The sequence below is a fragment of the Hoplias malabaricus genome, chromosome 16 (assembly GCF_029633855.1).
Source record: "Hoplias malabaricus isolate fHopMal1 chromosome 16, fHopMal1.hap1, whole genome shotgun sequence".
In the NCBI taxonomy this organism is placed as follows: Eukaryota; Metazoa; Chordata; class Actinopteri; order Characiformes; family Erythrinidae; genus Hoplias; species Hoplias malabaricus.
This window is the reverse complement of record NC_089815.1, coordinates 6,132,727-6,159,851: the sequence shown is the minus strand read 5'-3', so window position 1 is coordinate 6,159,851 and position 27,125 is coordinate 6,132,727. Positions and strand designations below refer to the sequence as shown.

The 27,125-nt window shown below is 40.7% G+C and overlaps 1 protein-coding gene across 4 annotated transcripts in view; it reads right to left on the bottom strand.

Annotated features, from left to right (window-relative positions):
• myo9aa (myosin IXAa) overlaps nt 1-27,125 on the bottom strand; it is a 103,282-nt gene that overhangs the window by 4,908 nt on the left and 71,249 nt on the right. For 2 of the 4 annotated variants that reach the window (XM_066646918.1, XM_066646919.1), the window contains exons 12-40: nt 24,346-24,467; nt 22,963-23,104; nt 21,366-21,561; nt 19,458-19,577; nt 18,679-18,774; nt 17,156-17,225; nt 12,306-12,434; nt 11,938-11,977; nt 11,716-11,838; nt 10,322-10,402; nt 10,103-10,213; nt 9,193-9,315; nt 8,199-8,348; nt 7,298-7,587; nt 5,379-6,893; nt 5,169-5,268; nt 4,746-4,943; nt 3,472-3,575; nt 3,212-3,342; nt 2,922-3,130; nt 2,566-2,682; nt 2,256-2,441; nt 2,114-2,161; nt 1,910-2,021; nt 1,550-1,611; nt 1,125-1,317; nt 861-989; nt 390-495; nt 165-296 (exon numbers count right to left, since the gene is read on the bottom strand). In XM_066646918.1, coding sequence (XP_066503015.1) covers nt 165-296; nt 390-495; nt 861-989; nt 1,125-1,317; nt 1,550-1,611; nt 1,910-2,021; nt 2,114-2,161; nt 2,256-2,441; nt 2,566-2,682; nt 2,922-3,130; nt 3,212-3,342; nt 3,472-3,575; nt 4,746-4,943; nt 5,169-5,268; nt 5,379-6,893; nt 7,298-7,587; nt 8,199-8,348; nt 9,193-9,315; nt 10,103-10,213; nt 10,322-10,402; nt 11,716-11,838; nt 11,938-11,977; nt 12,306-12,434; nt 17,156-17,225; nt 18,679-18,774; nt 19,458-19,577; nt 21,366-21,561; nt 22,963-23,104; nt 24,346-24,467 — 5,135 coding nt within the window. The remainder of the gene's footprint in view (nt 1-164; nt 297-389; nt 496-860; nt 990-1,124; nt 1,318-1,549; nt 1,612-1,909; nt 2,022-2,113; nt 2,162-2,255; nt 2,442-2,565; nt 2,683-2,921; nt 3,131-3,211; nt 3,343-3,471; nt 3,576-4,745; nt 4,944-5,168; nt 5,269-5,378; nt 6,894-7,297; nt 7,588-8,198; nt 8,349-9,192; nt 9,316-10,102; nt 10,214-10,321; nt 10,403-11,715; nt 11,839-11,937; nt 11,978-12,305; nt 12,435-17,155; nt 17,226-18,678; nt 18,775-19,457; nt 19,578-21,365; nt 21,562-22,962; nt 23,105-24,345; nt 24,468-27,125) is intronic. The other 2 variants (XM_066646920.1, XM_066646921.1) reach the window with 1 other exon arrangement.

Here is a 27,125-nt window from a genome sequence, read left to right as displayed (position 1 = left end):
TACACACAGGCATAACGTTAAAGCAGATGTTGGACCAGAAACCTAATGCTATTAATGTCTATTACAGAGATGGACTAAAACCATGTCATCAGTGGTAAGTGTAATTTGTGCTAAAGAACCTTCAATGCCTCCATGTAACCTTAGAAAATAGAGTTGAAACCTACGCAGTGGTTTTGCCAATGTCCTGAACGCTCTGCAATGGATCAGTGGTGTCCGGGCAGCGGAGGATACAGGGGGCGAAGACAATAGCCAGCGCGTTTGCAGACATGCGGTTGGTCTCTTCTTGCAGAGCAATCCTGGACACAACAAAAAAAAATAGATTTTTCTCTGATTAAAGTGGTCACACTGAATACATGCGTAAGACTGGGTAGTAAGCATTAGTCTCTCACCTGACCAAGTGAAAGATTAGCCTTTCCAGAGTGTTCAGATGAGTCCTGCTGAGCTGATCTATCACAGAATACACCCCTCGTACAACCTCTTTTTTATCCTGGAGGCCTGAACGTGGAAAAATGCCAAGTTTTTTTTTGTTGCCAAAACCACAAATATTGTTTGGCTACTTCTGATAAAATTACATTCTTTGTTGATTTCATAAGCGAAAATAAGTTAATAGCATCTACAGAAAACACAATTATTTGCTAAATTTAATAGTTTGGAAAAATGAAACATGATATGTTAACTTATTCACCACTTCCAGTCAACAATTTACAGGGTAGGATATGATAGCACCATTATCCCTTGTGTTTAAGATATGCACAGTTTTTAGAAGAGCATTTTTTTCTCCCTTGAACATACATTTATAGAGAGCAGTTAAAAGAAAAGATCCAAACTGGAACTGGAATTAAGCCAGACAAACCACTTACCCATGGCTCTAAGGAATTCCTCGTACAGTTCGAAGGTCATAAGGGGATTGGGCAAATCACGCAACCACTGCTTGAAAACGCTAGCAATGACGTGGATGTTGTATTCATCCAGATTAATACTGCTCACATCTGAGGGACAGATAACAATGGAGAGAGATCAAACAGCAAATTGCGGACATGTTATTCCACAGAGTGAACCATAACATGACTCCACGCTGGCAGCTCAGCCGCTATTGTCTTTTTCAGTCATGTCAAGTGCCGTACCTGTGTCCAGACCCTGCTTCAGTTCTTTGATCTTATTGGTGGAGCCAGACTTCCTGTAGATGCCCTCTGTGTAGAGGCCATGCATCTCAATATAGTTGATGAGTTTCTCTACCACTAACGGTACAGAGCGCTCGTCGTTGGTCAAACGGGACACATCCACACCAAACTGCCTTGACGACAGTTCAGGATCAAACTAAACAAAAAAGAAGATAAAAAAAAGAGATAAGGTTTTATCTTCTACCACTGTCTCTGTTTCTAAACTTCTAATCAGTGAAACAAAATGTCAGGCAGAAAAAAAAAGCATAACTTGTTGAGTTCCCTGTCATTTCTGTCTCATGACATGGAACAGTGGCTTCTTATAAAAATCCAAGTGACCATCAAATGCTAGTTTCATGTGATAGTAATTACAGAGGGAAATTCCTTACCTTCTTGCTGCATTTGGTGGTCATCTTCAGACAGCACTTTCTGTGGCAGGCATACCGACACACTACACAAGAGACAGACATCTCAATGAGTCTCATTTTTTAAACCCAGCCCAACCCAAGATAACTGGGAAAAGACAAACACGGTGTAGAAAGCACACATTTTGAGCCTAAGCCAGCATTCCTCACACTGTAACATGGCAGATGTGCGGAAAACATCCTGCCTGACAAAGCCAAACTGTCCAGAAACAGAGCAAAATGCCCTTAAGAACCCATGGGTTTGGCGGTAAACAATCTGATTATGTTAAATTGAGGTCAGGGCTATGTTGGTGAGAAGCCTCGAGACCGAGGACACGAACTCACGTTTGCAGACGCACGCTCTGTCCATCATCCAGATGAGGGAGGAGCAGTACTCGCAGTATGTGGGAATGCTGTACTGGGTGGACTTGAAAATGTGGCCATTGTGCTCTTCCACCTGGAGAAAATCAAAAGTTGCTGTCACATGAAGGAAATCAAAACAGAAAAATACATCAGAACACGTAATATGCCGTTTATCATTACACTTACAATGTCAGAGTCCTTTTTCCTTCTCTTCTTACGGTCTGGTTTAGGGGCCTGTAAAAATGTCAAGGACAAATGTAATTGTGTATGGTAAGACTTTCATGTCGAGCGCAATGTATGACACAGAACACAGATATAAGTGACAAACCTTGCTAACGCTGTCCAGAGGCTTGTACTCGGTCATAAACTCATCCAGGAACACTTTAAAGGTGTTTACCCACACTTTAACAGGCGATTCGCTCCAGTCTCTCTGCTCTTGCCGCATGTTCTTCTCCAGGATCTGCTCGAACAGCGCGTACAGATCCTTATAGCGGATACTCTTCCCGTCATCCATCTGTGCACATGAACCAACTGAGGTCAAGCAAAACAAAGCAAACATCCTACAGGACAAACTTTAATCCAGGACCTAATGAGAATGTACTGGGAATTCTGGTAAAGATGGATGCAAAAATACTCACAGCCAAAGCTGTGGAGTAGGAGTTGAATATGTTCACACGGAATTCCTTGAGCGCCTTTTTAAAGACAACATCCACCATGGTGTCTTTCTTACTGTCTTCCGTATCTAAATCGCCAATCTGTAAACATAGGTTAAGACTTGAGTTAGTAGCTGGAGAAAACATAAGCTTTAATATTGATCTAGTTCAAATTTATTTTAACATATTTAGCCTGATACGGTACATCATTTCCCAGCGTAAGACGTTAAATAAAGTCATTTGATAATATCAACGGCAAGGTCTTGGTCTATCATGGTCTTGTCTAGTTTCTAACATGAACACTTGAGGGGGTTGCAGACTAAGGAAAGTTAGGGCTGTACCTTCTTCATAAGGAACTCATTCATGCTCTTGTAGTCACTGGCACACGTGAGGATTTGCAGTGCATCACTCTGCCACTGGGCGGGTTCTAGAGCCACACTGCTGATCTTAACGCTGCGGCGCCGTTTCACTTTGGGTGACGGTTCCTTGTTCTCCTTAAACTCCCGCTGGCTGCTGAGGTCAGGACTGTGAGGTGGGGACAGACACTCTGCTGCAGACAAGCACAAAGTTGTCATAACCGACACACAATGGAAAGAGGAAATGGATACGAGTTAAAGCCCTTTCTACTTACCCTCAGCCATGAGGAGAGGGGTGTCAGCGTAGTCTCCATCTAAAGTGTCACTGCCACACACCAGCCTCTCTCTGGATGACTTTTTCTCTGCTTGCTTTGTCTTTGTCCAAAACCGCATCTTACCTCGAACCCTGAGGACAAATAGTTGTTTTTTTTTCATATTTTCTCCATGACATAGAAACTTAGTGATATTTGGAGTGTACAAATATTGAAAAATAACACACAATTAAAAAAATAAGGAAATATTTGCTTATAAACACCTTCCGTCTCCCTGTGCATTTTTTCTCAAGGTGTCAGTCTTGCCAAGGTCCCCAGACGACATGGTTTTGTGCATCCTCTTTGACTCCTCATTGGGTGCAGATGGCTGAAAAATGACAAATAATTTAACTTAAAGTACAGAGATTCAATGTAATTTTTCCTTTGGGGACCACATATAAAAATAAATAAATTTGACATTAGGATCTACACATGATCCAGCAAATAATACCTCCTTTTTCTAGGTTGCCAATTTGTTCATATAACTTCATTCATTACATAAATGAATGAACATAAATGAAAAGAAACACTTGTAAACACTTTGAGACAAAGGTTTTGTTACATTAAGAGAAAAAGAATAGATGATGAGTAGCAATTAATAAATCTACAGGGTGAAGGAATGGCCAGGACGGCTGCTGACATCACCTTGTGCTGAGGGTGCTCTCTACCGGTGAGCGAGAGAGAGAGAGAGAGAGAGAGAGAGAGAGAGAGAGAGAGACAGACAAAGACAGGAACATATGTTTGGTGTGGTGGATGCAGGGAAAGCTGGTGGCTAAAGCATGCAGTGATCATTACACAGAGTGACTCATTGAGCAGAATCTGTGGACTGCAGAGGTCCAAATTGTGGAACGCAAGCAACCTGAAGCTAGCGTGACTGTTACCGTCTAGTCTAGCGCAATTTTCAGATGCGAAGCGCTGTGGGTTAAAACGCAGATTTTTTTAAAGGGAATACACACTTCTGAGAAGGGTTTCCAGATCTGTGTGGCTGAATTATAAAACAATAAAATAAAAAGAAGCTTTGTTGTTTGCACCACAATGTTTCTCTAAAAAAATAGCTCCATTAATTTTCAGTAATTTTACATAAGTTTACTAGTGTATTTATATATTACATAAATATAGTATATAAACACGTTAAATGTTGTGCCTACACTTAAGAGCAGATGCAATAAAAGGCTTTAACCTGCCCATGTTTAATCATTTATGGTCAAATACTTATTTTCTTAAACATAAAAACATGCGTAACAAAAGCAGGAGAACACATGCACAAAAATAAAAATAAAAATTAAAAAAAGCAAATATGACTGCCATCACAGATTAGAACATTTTTCAAAAGGTGTTCCCCAAGTTAAAATAAACATTGTGGAATCTACAGTGCTGTAGCTTTTTGAGTGGTGAGTACAGAGGTCTATCAGGAGGTTCTGAAGGGGGTTAGCTGTAGAGAAAGACCACACTGTCGAGTTTGGGCCTGTTTCGGGGAGCGCGGACCGTTTTTAATTACCATTTCAGAGTCACTGTGACAAGCCTCTAGTGTCCCCCCCTCTGAGTCCTGTTTGGGAAAGGGGGGGCCAAGAGACCGAGGGGTCTCATCATACTCTTCCTCGTCTGACTCCCCCTCCCCCGGGGCATTTGAACCGCGGGTCAGGAAGTCTGAGCGCGTCCGCGCCATGCGGGCTTTTTTATGGCCTGGTCTGCCAACCTGATCAACCAAACAATAACAAAACAAATATAAAAAATGCTCCTCCGACACCACCCCCTGTGCAAAGGTGTTTACCACAAGTGTCCTCCTGTGATCCAGAAGATTACATCACATACAACAATGCACTCTCCAGCAACAATAATAGAATAATTCAGGGGCTTTGAAAAGCTACAACCAGTTGGCATGTGTTGGTGGTGTCAAGTGTTGAGATTACAGTTTCCTCACCTCACGACCTTTCAGTGCTGTCATAGATTTGAAATCTGAGGAGACAGCCTCCTTCTGAACTCCTGGAGACTTCCTTTGACTGGTGAATTCTTTTTCAAACCTGAAAGGTATTTGTTAAGATTCCATGAAATTAGTTTCCAGGAAAACTGTACAATTGTGAATGACAGCTCCCATGGGGGAGGTCAAGAACTTCTTACTTTGAGAACTTACTTTGAGAAAGAAGTCTTGTCTTTAGGTGAAAAGAACATATTCCCAGGCTTCTCTGCCATGTTGATGTTGACGCTTGGAGCAGGGGGCTTCTTATGTGGGCTCCCTCTACCCATACCGTCTCGAGACTCCAGGGTCAGTTTGGGGGCCCATCCATCAGGCACAGTACGTTTATCTTTGGGCCTTTCCCTCACTGTGGATGGAGAAGCCAGTTTGCCTTCAGCTTTAGGTGAGCCTGAGATGAGATCCGGCTCAGGCTGAGCTAAGGGAGCAGGCCCTCCCTCAGTGATGCCGGAGCTACATCTATCCACCGTTTCCCCAGGGCCCTCTAGTCGGCTTTGCTCTATCCTCTGCAGGGCCTCACCTCTTTGCTTCTCAAACATCTCCCGTTCATGTTGAGCAAAGTATTTTCGCTGCTTCTCCAAGATCTCCTTCTGCTGGCGGATCTGCTCCATCATCTCCTTCTCGTTCTGTTGCTGCTGCTGCTTCCGTCGCACCTGCTTCTCCTCGTTCAGCCTCTCCAGTCTTTCCAGAGCAGCCAGACTTCCAATGCTGTCGGCCTGAGCTGGGCTTGGGGGCTCGCTGGTCTGAGCAGCACTGTCACGGACTTCTGGGTACTTAATGCTTCCTTCATTCACCATGGATTCCTTCTGCATGCTGATGACCACCACCACTGGCCTACGGGAAGACTCTCTTCTGTCCTTCAAATGTTTAGCAGGACTCTCACGTTGTGTGGTGGAGGATGCTGTGTCCATGCTAGGCTTAGCAACTACAAAGCTGTTATCTACTGGAGGGATGTAAAAGGTTGGGAGAGTGTTTTCCAGTTTTGGAAAAACAAGCTGAATGGTTGGTTCTTTTTTAGGACTTTTAGTTGCCAGAGTCTCCATTGGAAGAAAAGATTTGGGGCTGCTGCTGAATGCCTCTTCCGGTGCTGAAGATGGAGAGCCAAGGTCCTCTGCTTCAGCATATGGTGCCTTGTCTTTGGGATAATCATCCAAACTGAGTAGCTCAAAGCTGCCTTTGGAGCTTTGGCTGTCTGGGGTGCCCTGAGGAGACTGGACACCTTCAGTGGGCAGCTCTATGGACCAGCGCCTCTCCTCAAACTCTTGTGTGGAACGTACCTTCAGCAGCTCCAGGCTAAACTTTGCCTGCTCAAGCTCCCGCATTCGCCGACTCTCTCTCTTGGCCCGTGTCTTTTGGTTTGAATCGTCCAGCGTCCGCGCTCTCTCTCTGACGACCACCTGAGCCGCAGGTCGTGCTGCAGCATCTTCTTCTAATCTCACCTCTTTGTCTCTCTGCCGAGTCTCCTGCAAGGCCTCGCTGTATGGTTCCTCCTGAGAGGCTTCCGTGTGGCTGAAGGGATGCTGGAGGTTCCTATCCTGCTCCTCGTATGTGTGGTCCTCCCATGTGCTCAGGTCTAAGCCCATGATCCTTTGCTTCTCTTCCTCCAGAGATGGGCTTAACTGTCCATTCAACAACTGAGTTTCCTTCAGCTTCTGCTCTTTCTGTTCTCTGAACCTAAAGATATGTGAGAAACCATAAAGGCTCCTGGTGAAGTAAACAATTCTGGCTGGTGCAAAACTGCATACATACTCACCAGAATACAGAACTAAATACATTAAATAAAGCCTAAATCCAATTAATTTACAGAATTTAACAGCACTCCGTTTGGAAGTCTGAGACAATTCTACACTTTTCTCCCAACACACTGCTCCTACTTAATGCTGGAGTGTTTGTGTAATATTAGCAATGAACGAATCAGGAGATTTGTGCTTGGCTGACCACTGGTAAGATCTGGGCATGAGCGAGCTTAGGTAGTGGATTGGACTGATCCAGGCCATTTTAGGGAGCAACAAAGTGCCTGCATTATTAAGCAATATGGCTAAACAAAGCAGCCCTTTCTAATAAGGGCAATAGCTTACCTCTGCCTAGTCAAATAGCCTCTGCATACAGCTTGGAGTAGAATGACCATGTGCCGTTGCTCGAGGTAGAGCTCCCTGGCCTTGTGGCATCTCCAAGCAGCCTGGATTATGACAGCAGCTCGACCTCGTCGATAGCAGCATACTCTCCAGTTCTTCTGGATGACAAGTGCTGCTTTCCTCCATAGCAGAAACCTGCGGTGCTCCCTGAACCCTCTCCAGGCTGACTGGATACACACTACTGCTCCCTGCTGGACATGCCGCTGCCTGGCCAGGCAGCTCCGCCACCAGTCCTGTACATGAAGGCCAATACAGTATGTGACATATGGTAAGTGACAGCAGCAGTGACAGTGCATTTTATTTGACACCTTTAGGACACATATTTCAAGATGCTTTAATTAATCAGTTATTTAAAGTTTGAAAAATATTCTTAAAGGTAAAGCCATTCCAATTGTTGTAGACAATTTTTCCAGCATTGCTATAGGAACACAAACACGAAATATGGATTGTTGTTTTGATATTCTGACACTCAATCAATACTTAATTCAGGCTTTCACTGCCATAACACTATTTATTTCTCACAGTTCCTTCTCACACTTCATACTTCTGCAGTGTATTTATTTTTGTTGCATTAATAAAAGCATTTTCATGAGTGAATGAGCAAGAACTGAGCTGCTGAGAAGTTTTTTTCTTAACGAATCAAGATATTTCAAATAACGTCAGTCAGTTTTACCACAGGAAAATGAATACAGGTCAACTTTGTGACAGGGAAAACAATCCAGAAGTTGTATATTGTGGGTGAAGAAAACCATCCAGTAGATAATATTCAATCATCCCTCCACCCTGCAATGATGTTCTCGAATACAGCTGCAGAGTTTTTGGCTTACAGAGGTAATAGCAGTACCTGTATGAGGCAGGCAGACTCCCTCATCCTAAGGAAGTATTTCCTCTCAAGCAAAGCTCGGAAACGGCGCTGGAGACAGACGATCCTCCTCAACACCTCCTGATGGAGAAGGTCCTGCAGCCGCTGGCGCTCCACCTCGCGAAGGAATACCTTGCATACAAATATGCATACACACACACACACACACACACACACACACACACACACACACACACACACACACACAAACACACACACACACACACACACACACACACACACACACACAATATCCAAGTCACATACCAAACTGAATGCAACACATTCTCTGAGATTGTGGCTGGAAAGAGTGGGCATTGTGTCATCCCACAGATATATGAGAAATCTACAGAGCTTTGGCATATGACCAATCGCTTCTAATAAGACTAGGCAAGAGAGACATTTGTGCTTTTCTTGGCACAGGAATCCTTGTATGAAGGGACAGCAGTACGATGGTATGTTGCTATTTTCTTTTATATGAATACATTTTCTAAGCATATACTATGTATTACCTGTATTTGATTTTACCATATTATTTGTCTTTATTATATTTCATTAATCTATAAATGGTAACAAACACTAACAATTCAACATCAAAAAAAAAAGAAGAAAAGCAAACAAACAAACACAAAAAAACCTAAGAAATGTCTTCAAACATTTTGATGTTATGTTTTTGACCCCTTTGCCCTAATTTATTGTAATATCCACCACAAAATAATATCAAAACTTGAAAGATTTAGTTCAATTAGTTTTAAAAGACCTATTCATTAATAATTTATTTATCCTTTATACCAACTGTATCTGTGCTACACTTCTGTCTCGGGAAATATTCCCTAATGTGACCTCTTTATTATTGTGTTGCTATTTAAATGTATGTAATATATATTTTCTTTATTCTTAATGGTTTCTCTGGTTAAATTTTTTGATTAAATAAATCCATAAACATAAGATAACAGAGAGGAGGTCAGGGTCATACCATAGTGTGGCCCACTTGGAAGCCATCAGGTTTAAAATCCACCTGACAGAGGTAGTTTCTGATGCCCTCCTTTGTGGGTAGTAGGCCCTCTGGCAGCATCACATGAAAGTGACGGACAAAGTCCTGTTGGGAAAAAGTAGACAAGAACGCCATTCTAAGGGCTTGTGTGCTTCACATTCAATTTACTTCTGCTGTTGTAGCTGTGGATTTTCAAAGCAATGAAGATACTGGAAAAACATTTTGTAAAAATCCCAGAGGGGAACACAACCCCCCCCCCCTTCACTGCTAGTCATAAAGGGTGAAATACATGGGAAACAGATGCTCTGTGTATGTAATTATTTCAGCCCACATTCATTACAGACAATTACAGAGTGTACAGGCCAGACGGCCAAGGTGAGCACACTGTCCAGACATTCACCAATAAGGGCTACATCCCACTTAAATTACTGAACAAGAAGGTCATTTAATTCAGTTATGGAAAAGTCCCTTGGCCACGATGTGGAGGATCCAATAAGGGATGTCCAATAGTTCAAAGTCCTTTACAAAAGTTGGAAAATGTGATTGGCTGAACCATGAAAATACCACTGTTTGAAATCATTACATTATCAGGAAACGGCTTCCACTCTGCTTCCTGGAATACTTTTATTCCAATCATTTATAAAAAATGATACCTTAAATATTGCTATTATTTCATATTATACTTTGTTTATAAAAGCAGTCACTAAAGGTGTTGCAGGATGAATTGTCAGAAGAAATCATTTAGTGATACATAACTAGCATGTGTGTCCTAGATGCTTAAGCCATCAAGCAGAGTGTGAAACAACGGTAACAATAACCTAGAACCTGCTGATCACACCTAGGCAAAGAACAGGTCAAAATATAGATGTAATAAGAGCTCTATATATAATACCTGAAAACTGTATTTTATGCTGTAGCCTGATTGTCGTATGCGAACAGTCTCCAGCATTCCTGTGTAACGAAGCTGCCTCAGCACCAGTGTGTCATTAAATCGTAATGGCAGCTTAATGGGAAAAAGAGACAGAAAGGATATTCATACATTTATTCCTGTATCTTTAAGATTATCTTGATATTAATCCATTATTATGTACGCTGCATATGGGGAAATTACCTTCTCTGCATTTGATCGGATGCATTTCACAAAGTAGGGCTCGGACTGACCAAGAGTCTCCATTAGCTTATTAAGAGATGCCTTGAGAGAGAAAAACAACATGGATTACACAAATGAGTCATTACGTCATTCCCATTAAGAGTGAGATCATTCGGTGTCCAAGATACACGGTGCTTGTTTATTAAACCAGCATTATTTGAAATTTAATGTCCCTGTCGTTGGTAGGTGGATTGGCGACTCAAAAGTGTCCGTAGGTGTGAGTGAATGTGAGTGTGTGTGTTGCCCTGTGAAGGACTGGCGCCCCCTCCAGGGTGTATTCCCGCCTTGCGCCCAGTGACTCCAAATAGGCTCTGGACCCACCGTGACCCTGAACTGGATAAGTGCTTACAGATAATTGATGGATGGACATCGTAATGCATTCCACAAAATTGGATTATTTTTATTTTAAATTTGAAAAGTATGTGATTCAAATTTAAAGTTAATTTTCCCTAGATAAAAAAAAGTTTTCTGACATCAATGTCTAAACATGTTACTTCACTGTTTAACAAATCTCAGTACTGTTTAGCTCACTATGAATGTGATTTATGGTTAGTTGGTTGGAGCAGGATTTAACTTTGAGAACAAAGGACTTGGGCCACATTGCACAGCCAGACCTAACCTTAGGCCAATATGTGTGTTTGTGCATCTGTACATGTATCTGTGCCTGCATGCCAGTGTCTGGAGTGAGGGTGGAAGGAAAAAGCATCTATTTTGGTGGTCAGGAATTCACTTTCTCCTCTCCCAAAAAGAGAGCAATCAATCCCACAACAGGATGTGGAAAGTGAAGTCATCCACACATTTGTGCAGGCCTGATGCCAGAGGCTGCATGGCTGCAGACAGCTGAGGGGGGGGGGGGGGTGTTTACAGTTCTATGCCGCTTTTTCGCTTGCTGCTCCGCAGGGGGAAACCTGAGCCGGAACCATCACCTTCTCTCCAGTGAACAAAACCTACAGTTCAAACTGGGGCAGATGGTAGATTGTAATGTCCAATGGGAGTAATGAATGTCTTTGTTCTGTCTCTGATTATCCTCTTAATGGGTTCATGCACTCTCTTAAATGGTTAAGGATGTTGCTTTGGAACACAACAAACAACCTCTGCAAAGGTCCTATACAGCAATATAACACTGTAGCTGATCTTCTCCTCCCATGACAATTAAATAAGACAACACTTGTAATTCATTTTTTATTGTTATTTTTTACAGAAACAAAACCCAGACATGATGTAATTACTGTGCACTTTTGATGGGGTTAACATGAGCTAAGTGGGAACAAACTGTATTCCACCAAGCACATCCCCCCAAAAAGAGCAAGTGAGAGTGAGAGAAAGCAAGAGAAATATGTAACGGACATACTAACCTGGAACTGGGCACTAATACTTGGAGGTTTCTTCTTCTTGTGGAGGTGCAGCAGCGACTTAGTTATGCGGTCATGCAGGGTCAGGTTACTGAGGTACTTCAGAGACTTCACATCCAGCAGGTGCTGCAGCAGATGAAAATGCATTTAAAAAGTAAAATGCAATGCTCTGAACGATAGCTTCGTAAAAACATAAGATGAGAATATCTGAAGTGAAATATTCACCTTTGGAAGACTGGGTCTCATCTTGTAGTTTTTGTTCCTCCTTGTAGGAAACAGTATTACAAATTTGGTTACAATGAACTCATGCATAAATCCATCATTACATAATTAACCTTAAAGGTAGTCTATGAGTGAGACACATTTGGTGTCCAAATTCACACAAATTTTGGCCAATAGGTTACAACATGCAGCTGCCTAATTCATCACAAGCGGTGAGAGTACAATCAAAGGTTGCAAAATGTTTACTGCAATATTTATACTCCACATATGTTTTGGCTGGTCCACTACATATGAACAGACGTGGAAAATTATATAAATTAGACTTCTGGCTGAATCACTGCTTAGACAGGTGTGACAGAGAGGACTCTTACATCAGGATTCCATGGGCTCTCTCCAGGAGCTTGCTGCTGGTGGAGTTGATGAAGATCCCATCCTCCTCACTGACAGAGCCAGCAGAGGACAGTCTGCTCTGTCGTCCAACACGGCCATTCCGGCCCTCTCTGATGAACAAAATAAACACATGCTCAGGAAAAAAACACACAAAGAAACACAGATTCTCGACTATGTAACACTAAGGTTCATCCAGAAACCCGCACCAGCAGGACTCCTTGAAGAACTATGATTAATGTTCAAAACAGAAGTGGTTTGTGTTTTGGTTGGGTGTTCTAGTTACACTAAAAAACAAAAGGATTTAGGTAAAAGGTGATGTGAAAGACTTCTTTTGTGTTCATATTGAGTGAAAAGTGGATTTTATTCAAATAAATATCTGAATTAGTACAAACCACTCAGGTACAGGCACAAAAAAATACAAAGAAGGAAAATCCACTAAAACTCTTTGTGGTGTCTAGGGAAGTGAAGAGGGGATGGTTAGAGCCCGTCTATCTTGACAGGCAGGCAGGAGGGCTGTGGGTGCAGAGAGGTTTACTTTGCAGCTGTGGTTGCGATTTAAACCTGCTCCAGTGGTCTTACCACACACAGAGACAGCACAAGGCTAAAACCAAATGGGACACACGCCAGGTCTGATGCCCATGTGACAGGAAACAACTCGCTGGTCCAGTTTCACGCACAGTAAGAGCAAGTCATGGTGAACAGGTACTAAAATCTACTGTAGGTGGAGTTATCCTGGGGTTACTGTGTGTGGGTGTTTTTCTGGAGCATGAAAAATTCAGCTTGTAGAAGCATTCTGAGGATTATTAGGACAATGCATCTTAAATATTTGGCTCAGACGCTCACAGTGAGAGCTGTTTTTGCACCGTTTTCCCAACATTTGGATTTTCCCACATTAATGCTAAATTTATAAGGAAGGTCTAGGCCTTGATGTCCTTTTGAGAGGGAAAAAAAAATCATCAAAGTCAGCCAAGAATAGTGTAAACCGGTTTAATTCTTTAGCATTATATACAAAAATATAAAAACAAATATACTGGAAATATATGGGATGGTATCTTGGAACTTTGGGCTGAAATCATCAGGTACGTTTATTCATTCATTCATTCATTCATTCATTCATTATCTGTAACCCTTATCCAGTTCAGGGTCACGGTGGGTCCAGAGCCTACCTGGAATCACTGGGCGCAAGATAGGAATACACCCTGGAGGGGGCGCCAGTCCTTCACAGGGCAACACAGACACACACACACACACACACACACACACACACACCCCTACGGACACTTTAGAGTCACCAATCCACCTACCAATGTGTGTTTTTGGACTGTGGGAGGAAACCGGAGCACCCGGAGGAAACCCACGCAGACACGGGGAGAACACACCAACTCCTCACAGACAGTCACCCGGAGCGGGAATCGAACCCACAACCTCCAGGCCCCTGGAGCTGTGTGACTGCAACACTACCTGCTGCACCACCGCGCCGCCCCAGGTACGTTTAAGTAAATGAAATCAAAACAATTTTCAGACCGCGTTTGTCAGTCAGAATTATTAAATCATAATTTGCTGTTCTTAGCCGATTAGTTTTCTTATGAACAGCATGAACGGGCCCAATGAGCCAAATTTACATTGGTAGATCAAATTTTATATTAAAAAGAAATATAAGGAAAACTACCTTAGAACTGGGTGAATTTCTTTTCACAGCCAAATGCAGATGAAACAAAAAGGATTCATGTAATTGCTAGATTGACTTAACTGAGGCGCAGTACATTTTTTTTGCTGTTCAGCACAGCTGTCATATGGACCCTGAAGAACTTTACACGCTTAGCCTGCAGCCTGCACAATTAGGTCCAACATGCGTAAGAAAAAGGCCAGGCCCAAAAGTCCATGTCCAGAGGTATTTTGACAACAATAACAGCTGGTCCACTACCTCTGGCTGATTTAAACCTTTGGCATGTATATACACGTTGAGAACAGACACTGTAAATAATAGTAATTCCATAACGGAATATGAGCCACAGGCCCTTGTACAAATACATTAGCTTTGCTCAGAAGGAACAGTGTGCAGTCTGGTCCTATAAATACACCAGGCAGAAAGAATCAGCCCTGATCATAGAAACATTGCATTCTTCTTGAAACTACTGCAGAAAGAGATGAGAATAGGTTTCACAGGGGAATGTTGAGTGTCAATACTACAAAAGGAAGGTGTATCTGTACAGCTCACTAACAGAGCAGATTGGGAAATACAAATAATGTGCCGTGATCTATAAAGACTGACTTGTATTTACACAAAGAGAACACCTGTAATGTTTATATTTTCAATATCTAAAACAGTTGGGAACGGGTCAATTTAACACAAGGTGTGTTGTAATATATTAAATTAGAAATAAATAAATAAAACCCATGTAAAACACAATTTAATGTTACCTAGTTACCTTAAAATCTTTAAAAGTTTGGTCAAACATCTAATATTATGACCCATAGTCTTGCCCTGTGTACTTATTATTAGACGTTTTATTTACTCAAACCTTTTGGTAGCCAAGTAACTAAATATTTTCATAGTGAATCTTAATAAAAAAAAAAACGATTCAGTCATAGTTAAGTATATAGGCACAAACTCATAAGATCCAATCCGCTCCGATTCTGGGAGAGATATCTTCTTGTCAAGTCTGTACTGAGCAAAGCAGAACTGTTATTCATGTGAAGTTCAAAAGCCAGAGTCTGTCATGGCATCAGCTATATTGATTCCCATGTGGGTATCAATGGGGAACTATACAGATATACATATTTAGGAGGATGTTGTGCTGCCTTCTAGATGACATCTTTTTCAGGGATGTTGAGGCTTATTTAAACATGACAACAGCAAGAGTCTTACTACATATTGTATAACAACTAGGCTGCAGACAGGAAGAACGATGAGCTTCTAGAGTAATTTGGCTTCAGTCTAAAACTAGCTCCCAATTGAAAATTTTTGGCATATTATTAAGTAAACTATAACATAATATGCCATATTCAGCTAGGCAGCTGTAAAACCGTATAATGAAAATATGGCTAATTATACAGCTTTTAAAAGAATTTCTCTGTATCTTCAGTCATAATTTTTTTTAAACAGCTCTACATTTTTACAGGTATATAGAAATTTTTGGATAGTTTAAGAAAATAAATCTTCAGTTCACACACATTACACACTAAAACCTTCATTCCAGCAACAATAAATTCTTAGAATGAAATGTCATGCAACAACTAGCTATAAATTCAATGTACTGCCCAAAATACATTAATTCTAAATACACAAAATCATCAAAAATGTATTCAAATAATGCTTAGAATGAAAATTCCATGCATCATCTGTCCCGCAGTTCATTGCATTTTCACGTACCATTCTAAATGTCTGACAAAACAGAACCCTTCATTTAAACAAGTGCTTAGAACAAAAAGTAAATCTCTTTATTTAGCGTGTTAAAAGCTGAAAAAATTGGCTGAATTCTTCCTTTAGATTAAGAACAACTCCAAAAAAAAAAGCTACATGAACCTGGGCTCCTTCGTTGCGCTGCTTATCAGAAGCAGATGCAGTGAGGCCCATTTTGGAGTGAATCCTGCTCACACCACCACAGAAAGACTGTAAAGTGTACGTGAAGCTGGGAGTAATTTCGAGGCTCTGCAGAGAACTGTAGGCGTGCTAGAGTGGAACCTGCAGAGAGCGAGTAACCATCAGTCCTCAGGCCTGTCCTCCGAGTCTCTGAGTGAGCACATAGCTGCACTCTGACATCACACAGGAAGCAGCTGCGTGGGGTTTTAGTGGTCACTTAGTAACATAGCCGAGTGTGCGCGGTTGCAAATCACATTAAGAAGACTTTACGGGCAAACAAAAGAGCTGTTGTTGAGCCAGGCCCCCCGGCCACTTGCTGAGGACATACGGGCTACGGGCTAATCTCAGTGCCATGCAGTCATCAAGGAGGTATGAGGCGGAGGAGGCTGGGGGCCATCCTAGGGGTCAGTGCACACTCATCTCTGTCCTTAAAGACTCATGCTAGGAACTTAACAAGTGCTGTGACTGGGGGCTCATCATCTATGCTTGGTTTCTCACCCGGAAATAGCCATGTTCTAGGATTATACAGAGGACCTTATGCACACTGCTTCTGACTCAAGACCAGAACAATCGAGATGGCTAGATGACTAAAGCATACCTGGCTGCTTCAATAAACTTTCAAGATTCGTGGTATTCGTAAGGTCAAAAAAAAAAAAAAAGTGAAGAATGCAAAATTTAATTTAACTTCCTTTTCTCCAAAAGTAGACATGCTTTGTATCAGAAGTTTGCTTACGTAGGACAGGATAATTAACATGCACTGGGTAAGTTGTATCCAGTCAATTAGTATAATTTCAGAGACAATCAGAGTTGCATTTCAAAATAATTACTTGCCTGCTATAAGCCATCGTATTTGTTAAATAACATCAAATAACCACATACATTGTGACCCAGAAGTCAAGCAAAATATGGACCAAGATAAAGGCCTCAAGATGGAAATGGTTTTAGCTTTGCAATGTACTTTGTTGTGATACTGTAAGTAACGATATGTCATATTGGTAGAAACCAAATAAATCCTAAATAAGGAATGTATGCAGCATGAAAAGCGAGTATACGATGATTTTGGCAGGTTGTACAATACAAATTTTTGTAAATTATTTTGTTAGTTACACTAGCCTTTTAGCTCCAGGGAAAACTAAAGAAGGAAACGTGAGACACCATGAATATCTTGGCTCTTCTACTACTCTTTGAGTAAGAGGAAATTGGTATAAAGTGAATTCTTTGTCAATCCAGTACATGCTGTTTTCTTACCGAGGAGATCTCTCATTATTTGTGCCTTGAAGATCCGAGAGAGGTGTGCGAGGGCTCCTTCTGCTCATACCTGAGACAAAGCATACAATACAACACTTATGACAAAGAAGCAGGGCGACAGGGAGACTGCTTCAGAAACTACATTGACTTTATACAAACATACCGGACAAATGAGGGTGAGGCTAGGGTTACGGCCAACACAAATTATGACATGATGATATAAGTTATATACATGATAATGAATTAATCAATGATGGGTGGATTGGAAATGACAGCCCTTTGTGCTGATAAGTCAGTTTCACAAAAAACATGCTTTTAAGGACAGTGTAATAAGAGGGATGCACATTCGCAGCTTTGTGCTCGGTTAGGGTGAGCTGTTCTATACTCACTGCTTTTAAAATTGAAAAAAAAAAATTGAAATTGCACTGAAATTAACGCTTTATAATCAGGGCTGATTGAGATTTACTCTTGTGTAAACAAATTCATGATTAAGAAATAAGAGGAAATATAAAAGAAGACAAAGCACTTTAAAGGGAAAAGGCTTTTGCCAATATATATATATATTTTTTTTTTTAAATAAACGAAGCTTTACAGAATAATGACAAGGAATATTTTTAGTTGAATTATTTCTCAAAACATACACCTTGTGATCACAGAAATATCATCAAGTGCTTCTTAAGCAATTACAGACTCCTCACTTCTGCAACCCTAATGTTGGATATTTTACCAAACTCGCTAAAATCTATTTGGTACCTAGTGAATATACACAGAGTTGCCAGTTTATTAAGACTAACCCTAGCATTGTGTCATACCTGCACTACTGGCCATTTTATGAGGTATGTAAATATTGTCCAACATTGTATGAGGGTTTGGTAAAAACACATTTTGTAACTCATTGTAGTGACGTGTCTCGCAGTAAAATCTGTAAACATTACAAATCATAAGGATGCACAAATACAATTATATTCAACAACAATGAGATAACAATATCTTGGTTACATCTGGAATCAAGTAAAAACAAAACTGGTTTGTTTACTGACCTCTCTGTGCACTTAGCCATTACAGACTTTAGTTCACCTGATTTAATTTAATGAAATGAAGAATTAGATAAACCAGGTACTGGTTGTTATCAGTAAACAATGGATATCCTCAAGCAGAGCTTTAAGTAAGTACACTGTTTATAGTTAAATGTTGCTTGTCTGTTTTTATTGTAATGTTAGTGCTTTTTAAAAAATATTCAAGTTGTCAGCCAAATAGTATCTGGCTCAAATAGTATCACTCAGTAACTGTAGACCTACAAAATAACTGAACATGACAAACTGGCCGATGAGTACAGATAAAAGGTAGGTATCCGTAATAAACTGGCTAAAACACTATGTATAATTAGCCAACAAAAACACTATATAATAAGTGGCTGTGTCATGCATTTACAGAAGTGCCTGATTGTTTATGTGATGAGCATCACAGTAGACACTGTTCCCAGCCCCCAAGCCTGGGGAGCAGAAGAGAGTGGGTAACATTACCCTGCACTGGAGATGGACTGCTGGGCTGAGAGCGGACAGAGTGCAGGCTCCAGGTGGGGGTTAGCGGTGGGCTGCTGGACGAGCATGCAGGCTGTGCTGAACCCACACACACAGTTAGTGAGAGACAGGCTGGCACAGAAGCCCAAACTCACAACATGCAAGAATGCGTATTGACATAAAGACAGGTGCAGAACCAATGGGCTTAGACAAGAGGAGGAGAGCAGCCAAGTGAAAAAGTTAAACTACACAGTGCTTACTGTTCCACACAATTTTGTTGATATAAGATGGGTCAAAATAAGACTTTGGAAATTTGGAATGGACAAAATGTACCACAAAAACAGCAACGACACAATGTCAATAAACCTATGAATATTAATTTTAATATTTGAAACATTAATGAAGAAATGAAGGGGGGAAGAGGGATCCAATAACTACTAAAATTCAATAAAAGCATAATGGACAGACATCCAATAATTACCTAGTTTGTTGCTTGCAGAATCTCTATAATTAAATTTCATATCTATGCCATTTGGCAAATGCTCTTATCCAAAGTGACTTTTCCAATGTGTTAATCCAAATTTCCCTGCGTTGTACATGTAGATATTTGGTTTTATAGATGTACTGTCAGTCCCCATCATACACAAAGAAACGTGTGTTAGCTCAGGATTTTTAATCACTGCCCACCCCTATTGACATTATGTGTTAGGCTGCTGCTCCTCGACTGCCTGAGCCCTGGGTGCCTGGAATGAGGAGAGAGGATAGTGGGAAAGCAGCCTTACTGTACTTCTCCTCTTTGCACCTCTGCAGGATCTCTAAGCTTCTCTGATGCACAGGGTGATGCAGAAAGCTAAAACTATCCACACTTTTCAAAACTGCACATGGAGCAGCATCATCATGCCCTTGGGAAGCAAAAAAGTAACAAAACAAAAAGAGGAGAGATGGAGAGAGAGAGAAAAAAAGACAGATTAAACAGAGAGAAATAAGATGCGCAATTACTAGAGAATCACCTGCAAAGCTTCAGCTGTAGAGAGAGACACAGAGAGAGAGAGAGACAGACAGATAAACTGCAGAAGCTGAGTCTAGCTGATCACAACATTGGCTGTGTCCTCTATATTAGAGAGGATGATGTCACCTGTAATTACCTCCCTCATTCATCTGACCCTCCAGGAAGATGAAATATGACTTTGAGAGTAATTGTATTAAATTAAAGGAAGTCTTCCTGGTAAGTGTTTGGTGGAGTGAGTGGACCATTTATCTTCAGAAACACTCGACTCATTCATAAAACAGGGATGGTGGGGGAGTTGTGTAAATATTCCAGGGTGAACAGGTCAGGCTTGACTGGAATATCTAAGGGACAGCATTGATCTGAGGGTCATTAAGTTTAAAATAAAGGCTTATGACCTTTACGCTGGAGAAGGAACCCTCTATCCTTGAAATGCAAGGTCTCAACAGATCAGGAGCTTGGCTTATACTCTTCTAGAACTATGCAACACAGAGCTATGCAAAAGTCAAAGACCACACTTAATCTTTTATTTAATTTGGAGTGTTTAATGTTGAGAATAATGGCCACAATGAACACCTCTGAAGAAATAATTTATCACTGGTATAAAACATTAAAATTAAATGTTATTAATTTTATTTTATTAATATTATTAATGGAATTAAAGCAGGAACTTGACAAATATGATGTAAAAAATAAGTCATTTAAACAATGATGTAAAACCTGGAAAACAACAAGAGTGGTAATTGTTATGATTTAATAACAATAGGCTTAAAAAGAAAGTGCAACACTAAACTTTGAAGATGCAACATTTCTCTACAAAGTTCTTTGAAAAAGAGAAACACTCCCAAAATAAAAGCAAAGTGTAGATACTAGATACTGAAAAATTACGATTTATCTTCTCATAACATCTAATAACTTGTACCTAATGTTTTGACTAGAGGTTAAATATATGATGGGTGGTCTATGATTTCTCCACAGTTCTGTAGCTGTTTTGAAATTGGTTCTACTTTCAGTTTAGCGAAAAGGGAAAGAACTGAGATGCTGAAGGCCTAAAGAACAGCAGGGCAATGAGGTAGTCCAAGCGAAAAGAGCTATGCGGTACTGAGCAAGGTCAGAAGCTAAGCTAATACAGGCTGGCTGTTGGTTGCAAACACAAACAAACACAGAATGACAACATAATAACAACTGACCCCACCTGTGATCATATGGTGACAAATTTATGGGCTGTTGAGAGCAATTACTGATAATGCAGCACTGTGCTGAAAAATCTCTGCAAATGAGTGATAAGACCCGGAAATAATACACAACGATGACATCTGGTAATCAGCCTAGTTTCAAACTATGTATGTGTCTCAACATATCAGTAAGTGAACGTATTGTCCACAGTATTGTCCACTATTGCATCAAAACAACAAGAATAATCAGTTCATACAGCTTTAAGTGAAATGCCTATATGATGAAAACAAGGAATATAACATCATTGACACTTTTTGGTTAAAACCATGAGCTCTTAGGTTCAGAGTGCTAAGAAGTGATGATTTTAACTATATACGTTTATTTTTACCTAATAAGCCAAATGTAAACATATAAGGATCTACCTCTTCTCTGGCCATAACTGGTCTATTACATAAAGATGAACCTGTTTTAAGAACATGAAAACAATATTAAAGTGATGGAGACTTACCACTCTTCTTCTCCACATGTTTTTTTCCTGCCTCCCTAAAAGCCACCACTGCCCTGAAATATGCCCGCAAGACTGCCCACCGGAAAGTGGCCACTGGATCGATGCCAATCAGGCCACAAATGAAGCCGTTCTTGCTGCTCTTCAGAAGAGCCACGATGTCCGGCCGCATGTGGTCCGTGTTCTTTTCTCTAAAATCCTGATAAAGAAAGACAAAGAAGAAGGGAAGCTGAAAATGTTAAAGTCCATATTAGAATCTTTTTATCATACACAGTTTTTTGCTCCTCCTAATGTCCTTATAATATTTTTTTTCTTTACTAGTATTTGTGATGGTGGCGCACCAGGTAGTGTCGCAGTCACACAGCTCCAAGGACCTGGAAGTTGTGGGTTCGAGTCCCGCTCCGGGTGACTGTCTGTGAGGAGTGTGGTGTGTTCTCCCCGTGTCTGTGTGGGTTTCCTCCGCGTGACTGTCTGTGAGGACTGTGGTGTGTTCTCCCTGTGTCTGTGTGGGTTTCCTCCGGGTGACTGTCTGTGAGGAGTGTGGTGTGTTCTCCCTGTGTCTGCGTGGGTTTCCTCCGGGTGACTGTCTGTGAGGAGTGTGGTGTGTTCTCCCTGTGTCTGCGTGGGTTTCCTCCGGGTGACTGTCTGTGTGGATTTGGTGTGTTCTCCGTGTCTGCGTGGGTTTCTTCCAGGTGCTCTGGTTTCCTCCCATGGCCCAAAACACACGCTGGTAGGTGGAATGGCAACTCAAAAGTGTCCGTAGGTGTGAGTGTGAGTAAATGTGTGAGTGTTGCCCTTTGAAGAACTGCCGCCCCCTTCAGGGTGTGTTCCTGCCTTTCGCCCGGTGATTCTGGATAGGCTCCGGACCCACCACGACCCTGAACTCAAGAGGTTACAAACAATGAATGAATGAATGAATGAATGAATGAATAATAGTTGTGATTAATTTTACATTACCATACATTTCTCCTTATCATGAATTGACAGGCTGTTGTAGAATAACTGTAAAAGTGTCACTGCTGAGTTATAACAATCATGAATAGCCTAGAACAGGTTATTCTTTTTGTGCAGCTATGTTTCCATAAATACTGTAATTTATATAATAAATAGAAAACTAATACAAATAAATATTATGTGCTAGGGAGAGAATGTTGTTTTGGAACAAATATTCACAACGCACATCAGGCATTTTCTATTAAACAGGTCATCAAGCGTTCATCATAACTTCTGTTATGACCTTGCACTAACAACAGGGTGGGCAGTTTAATCACTCAGATGAGTCACCTCATTCACTTTATGTGTGGCTTTGCAATGTAGCAGACTAAACACAAACACGATGGGAACTATGAGAGGCTAAATAACAGGCCGTCAGTTAGCACAGCAACCATGCTGACATTTCTCAAGGGCCAATCTGATTGTAGTAATACGAGTGGCCACTTGGGTGCAAGTCCAGTAGTGTGATTAAGCTTCATAAACAGAGACGGGTAAGGTATTATACCCTTGTGCAAACTGGTATGTGGAGGGTGTCTTCCAATGTACAAGTAAATAGAGTCCTAGAGCTTCTTTAAGCAACTGAAGGTAAACCTCATACATCTCTTACCTTCACACCGTACTTGACCTTTCCAGCATAGTGTTTGATGATGAACGCTGGCTCCATGACTGCAGGAAACTCAATGTAACTGCTCCCCTCATGTTGCCGCTTAAATTTGTCCAGTAACGTCTGGTTGGTGGCCTGTGGGAAGCTGCAATGAAATAGCCAAGAGGGTACACTTATAAATAATAACGATCATAAGAAACAATTAATCATTAAATCATTGTGTGAGCTTTTCTGGGTTTTTTTTTTTTTTTTTTTTTTTTTTTTTAGGGAAAGAGAATTTCCATGTAGAGTGCTAAGAACTAATTATAATGCTAACAGCTACAAAATGCACCTTTCACATAACTAGCATCTCCTGAAGCAGTCCAAGCCAGGCTGGATAATGAAAAAGAACAAGCCCAAAAGCGGCAATGAAGCAATAACACACTTCACATGCCCAACACAGCCATGCTGATTAGTTCATACTCTGAATGCTGTGAAAGTACTGAATAAATCACACTTCTCTTTATAGAGCAAGAAAAAGTACCTCTGGCTCACTCACTCACACATGTTTAGCAGACTGGAGATATTCCACAAGGGGTACTAGCACTCAATTTGCTTTTTTTTCCACTTTTAATCCAGAACACTGTGCCATTTTCTAAACTGAAGAATATCCCATATCTAGTGATAATGACTATAGTTATATCACTTAAATGACATACTGGGTGATTTTTAATAAAAATCAGGCAGATAATCTGAGAGCACTGGTTTGAAGAGATCAGCTTAATTCATATTTTAAGAGTAATGGATCAGTTGACAAGTGAAAATTATATCAGAAACTGTACAGTTATATCAGTATTTTGCGATGCGTGTCTTAAACGAGTTCATTAACACTGCAATGAGACAGGCAATGTAGGTATCTAGACAGACATATGGAGGTCAGGGTGTGGGAGAGATAGAGTTAAAGCTGCGGGGATATGACAAATGTGTGCAGGTCCTTGAGGCCTTGAGAGGAATGAGAGCTGCTGCCAATACTTCAATAGAAAAGCAACAGCTACAGGAAGAGGAAAAATGTGCCATAAGAGAGTTGAACTATGAAAGCCACTGATCGACCCTGTCCAATTTCCAGCTATTTTAAGCAGAGAAAAACGTTGCTACACTTCCTTGATCGAAAAACTGAGAGAAATAGTGAGCGTGTGAAAATAACCTTTTTCTTTTTCCAACTGTGTTACAAAACTGCTGTTACAAAAAGGTGTAAAGTTGTTGAATCAGTCACAGACCTTTAGAAAGGTCTCTATGAGACAGAATCTGTGGTAGTCATGCTATGAATCACCTTTGCTCATGTATAAAGAAAAAAATAATAATAATATGTTAAATTAAGTGAGGATCAGTCTTCTGTGGATCACTCACTTGCACTCTTCGTCCAGTAGGTGGAGCAGCGCTGTGGGTTTCTTGCTGATGAGGTTGATACAGCCTGTGTTGTCGATGTAATCTATGTTATGCCAGGTGATGCCCTCAGCTCTGTACTCTTCCTGAAATTAGAAAAGAAATAAAAACATTAACATGCCTTTAAAATAAAAAAGCCATGCATTTAAAGCCAGAAACAATAATAAAAAAAATGCACACAGTATTCACAATGTATACTTTGCCTTTTTTCAAACAACTCCAACTCAAAATGACTTACACGTAAAGGATGCACAAACACAGGGTTATGTGATAACTGCTAAAGTAATAATGTAATATAACAGACATAATTTGATCATCACACATTAAATAAAGAATTTACTGTGCTTCTAAACACATACAACAAATTTAGCATTTAATTTATCTTCGGATTGAAGTCAAAACAACAGGTCAGCAAAGTGTTTTCATGTCCACGAATGAAGAAACATTCCCCTGTGCCTGACCATGGCCTTTGTGGTTTAGTAATATGAAAGGTATTCTTAACATCGCGCTGGCTTTTTCCACTCTGTGGATTTGAGGGAAAGTAAATTATACAAAAACGGGTGTAATCCAAGCAGGGTTTCAGAAAATCAATGGCATTTCTCCCTTCTTCTTTCCCTAGTTAAAGACAAAAGTAAGTTCAGCTGAACAAACCAGCTAAAGATCTACTCCTTAGTCAGCTTCCTTTTACAGATGAAGACTGGAGGCTCTAACAATTTAATTTCCAGTGTAGATTACTGAGGTAAGTAATTATCAGAATGAAGAAAGAAGCTAAGAACCCTCTGTGTTGTGTGTTACATGGGACACCATTAATAAGTCTACATTACATGAACAGAACAGATGGAGAGGATTATCTATGAACAGGCACAGGCAATATAATTTATATTATATACACATTACGTTATATGACGCAGGGAGAAGGAAGAAAATGTATTTGTTCATTATTATTATTATTTGAAGTAGAACAGGAGAAGAATTATAAGACGATCCAAAACTAACCAGAGCTGTTAAAAACAAAATGTTTTTAAATCATTATCCACATATTGGCCTTGGCAACAGTGATAACAGTTAGGCTTGTAAATAAGCCCTCCCACAATTCTCTAAATGGTTGAACGTGTACTGTGAGTATCTGGACCAACCCTAACATGTCCTAGGAGAGTTTATTTTAAGTGTTTGGATTTGGTTTGGATCAATGCCTTGACATCAGTTTTTTCAAAAATCACATCTGTCAGAAATAATGCAAGTCATGCCATAATTGTTCACGGGTACAGTCTGAATAGACTGCAGTGCTATCAACGCAATCACAATGATAGCTTACAGTAATATAATCTCGGTAGGGTCTATTCTGTAACCTCTACACATTCACATTACGCTCACTCTCAGGTCTTGAGAAGCAGACATGGGAGAGTCTGCCGACAGAACGCCTGCACCAGCCTGAAATAACGCTCCAGTGCCAGAACAACACTAACATGGGCAGGACTTCAGCCTTCAGTGGCCACTTTTCACACAGCCCACTTTTGGCTGACAAGAGGAATGAGCCCAAAGAGACTCAGAAGGAAAGCAAATAAAACCCCCATTTACAACATCTCCATAAATGGTACGGTGAAAAAAGAGGGGGAAACTGCCATTAATGGTATAATGAGAGCGTGTGTGGTGTGTCTGCCTTTTCTGAGAGCCACTCCAATGGGGCTGGATTTATGGGTGGCAGATGGCATGCATGCCAGCCGTAACTGAGGCAGGATGTCCCAGTGCTCTGCCTGTTGCCCACTGTTCCACCAATGCACAGCAGGATTACTACTACTACTGCTGTTGTTAAAATGACTACTGCTTCTGCCAGGCAATATATAACCTATTCCAATACCTAATATTCCCGTTTGCTACATGCTTCAGATGGTTAAACATAAGACAGCATATATGAAAACTAAACAAGCTGTATTACGTTTCTCCCTGGTTCATATTTTCACTCAAATAAAAGGCTTCTAAAAAGACATTTCCCTATTGTTTCTAAACTGCTGAATATTTCAGAGGCATGTGTTAAATGTACTGTAATGGTGATAGTAACTAGGGAGTGCAGCATAAATATAGTCTTCTTTTTAAATCACAGATTTGCATTTTATTCTGTTTAAGGAAGACAATGGTAAAATATTATAAACTATCATTTCTATAAAGAATTATATATCATTTTTGGTTAATTCATCTTAAAACACCAAGCTTTGTTTGCACTTTACCAGCTTCATTATCATTCATTCATTCATTGTCTGTAAGCGCTTATCCAGTTCAGGGTCGCGGTGGGTCCAGAGCCTACCTGGAATCACTGGGCACAAGGCGGGAACACACCCTGGAGGGGGTGCCAGTCCTTCACAGGGCGACACACACTCACACATTCACTCACACCTACGGACACTACTGAGTCGCCAATCCACCTACCAACGTGTGTTTTTGGACTGTGGGAGGAAACCCGAGCACCCGGAGGAAACCCACACAGACACAGAGAGAACACACCACACTCCTCACAGACAGTCACCTGGAGCGGGAATCGAACCCACAATTAAATCAATGATAATGACTTGGAAGCATGACAATATCTTCATTAGAACTAAATTCCAACTAAACACCATCTGCTACATAATATAGTAGGAAAGGTACATAACACTGATTTTTCTTTTCACTACTACACACATTTTATTTGTATCATGCATATCCTAATTTAGAGATGGAATATCCTCCGTGATTCAGAGCACATCCTG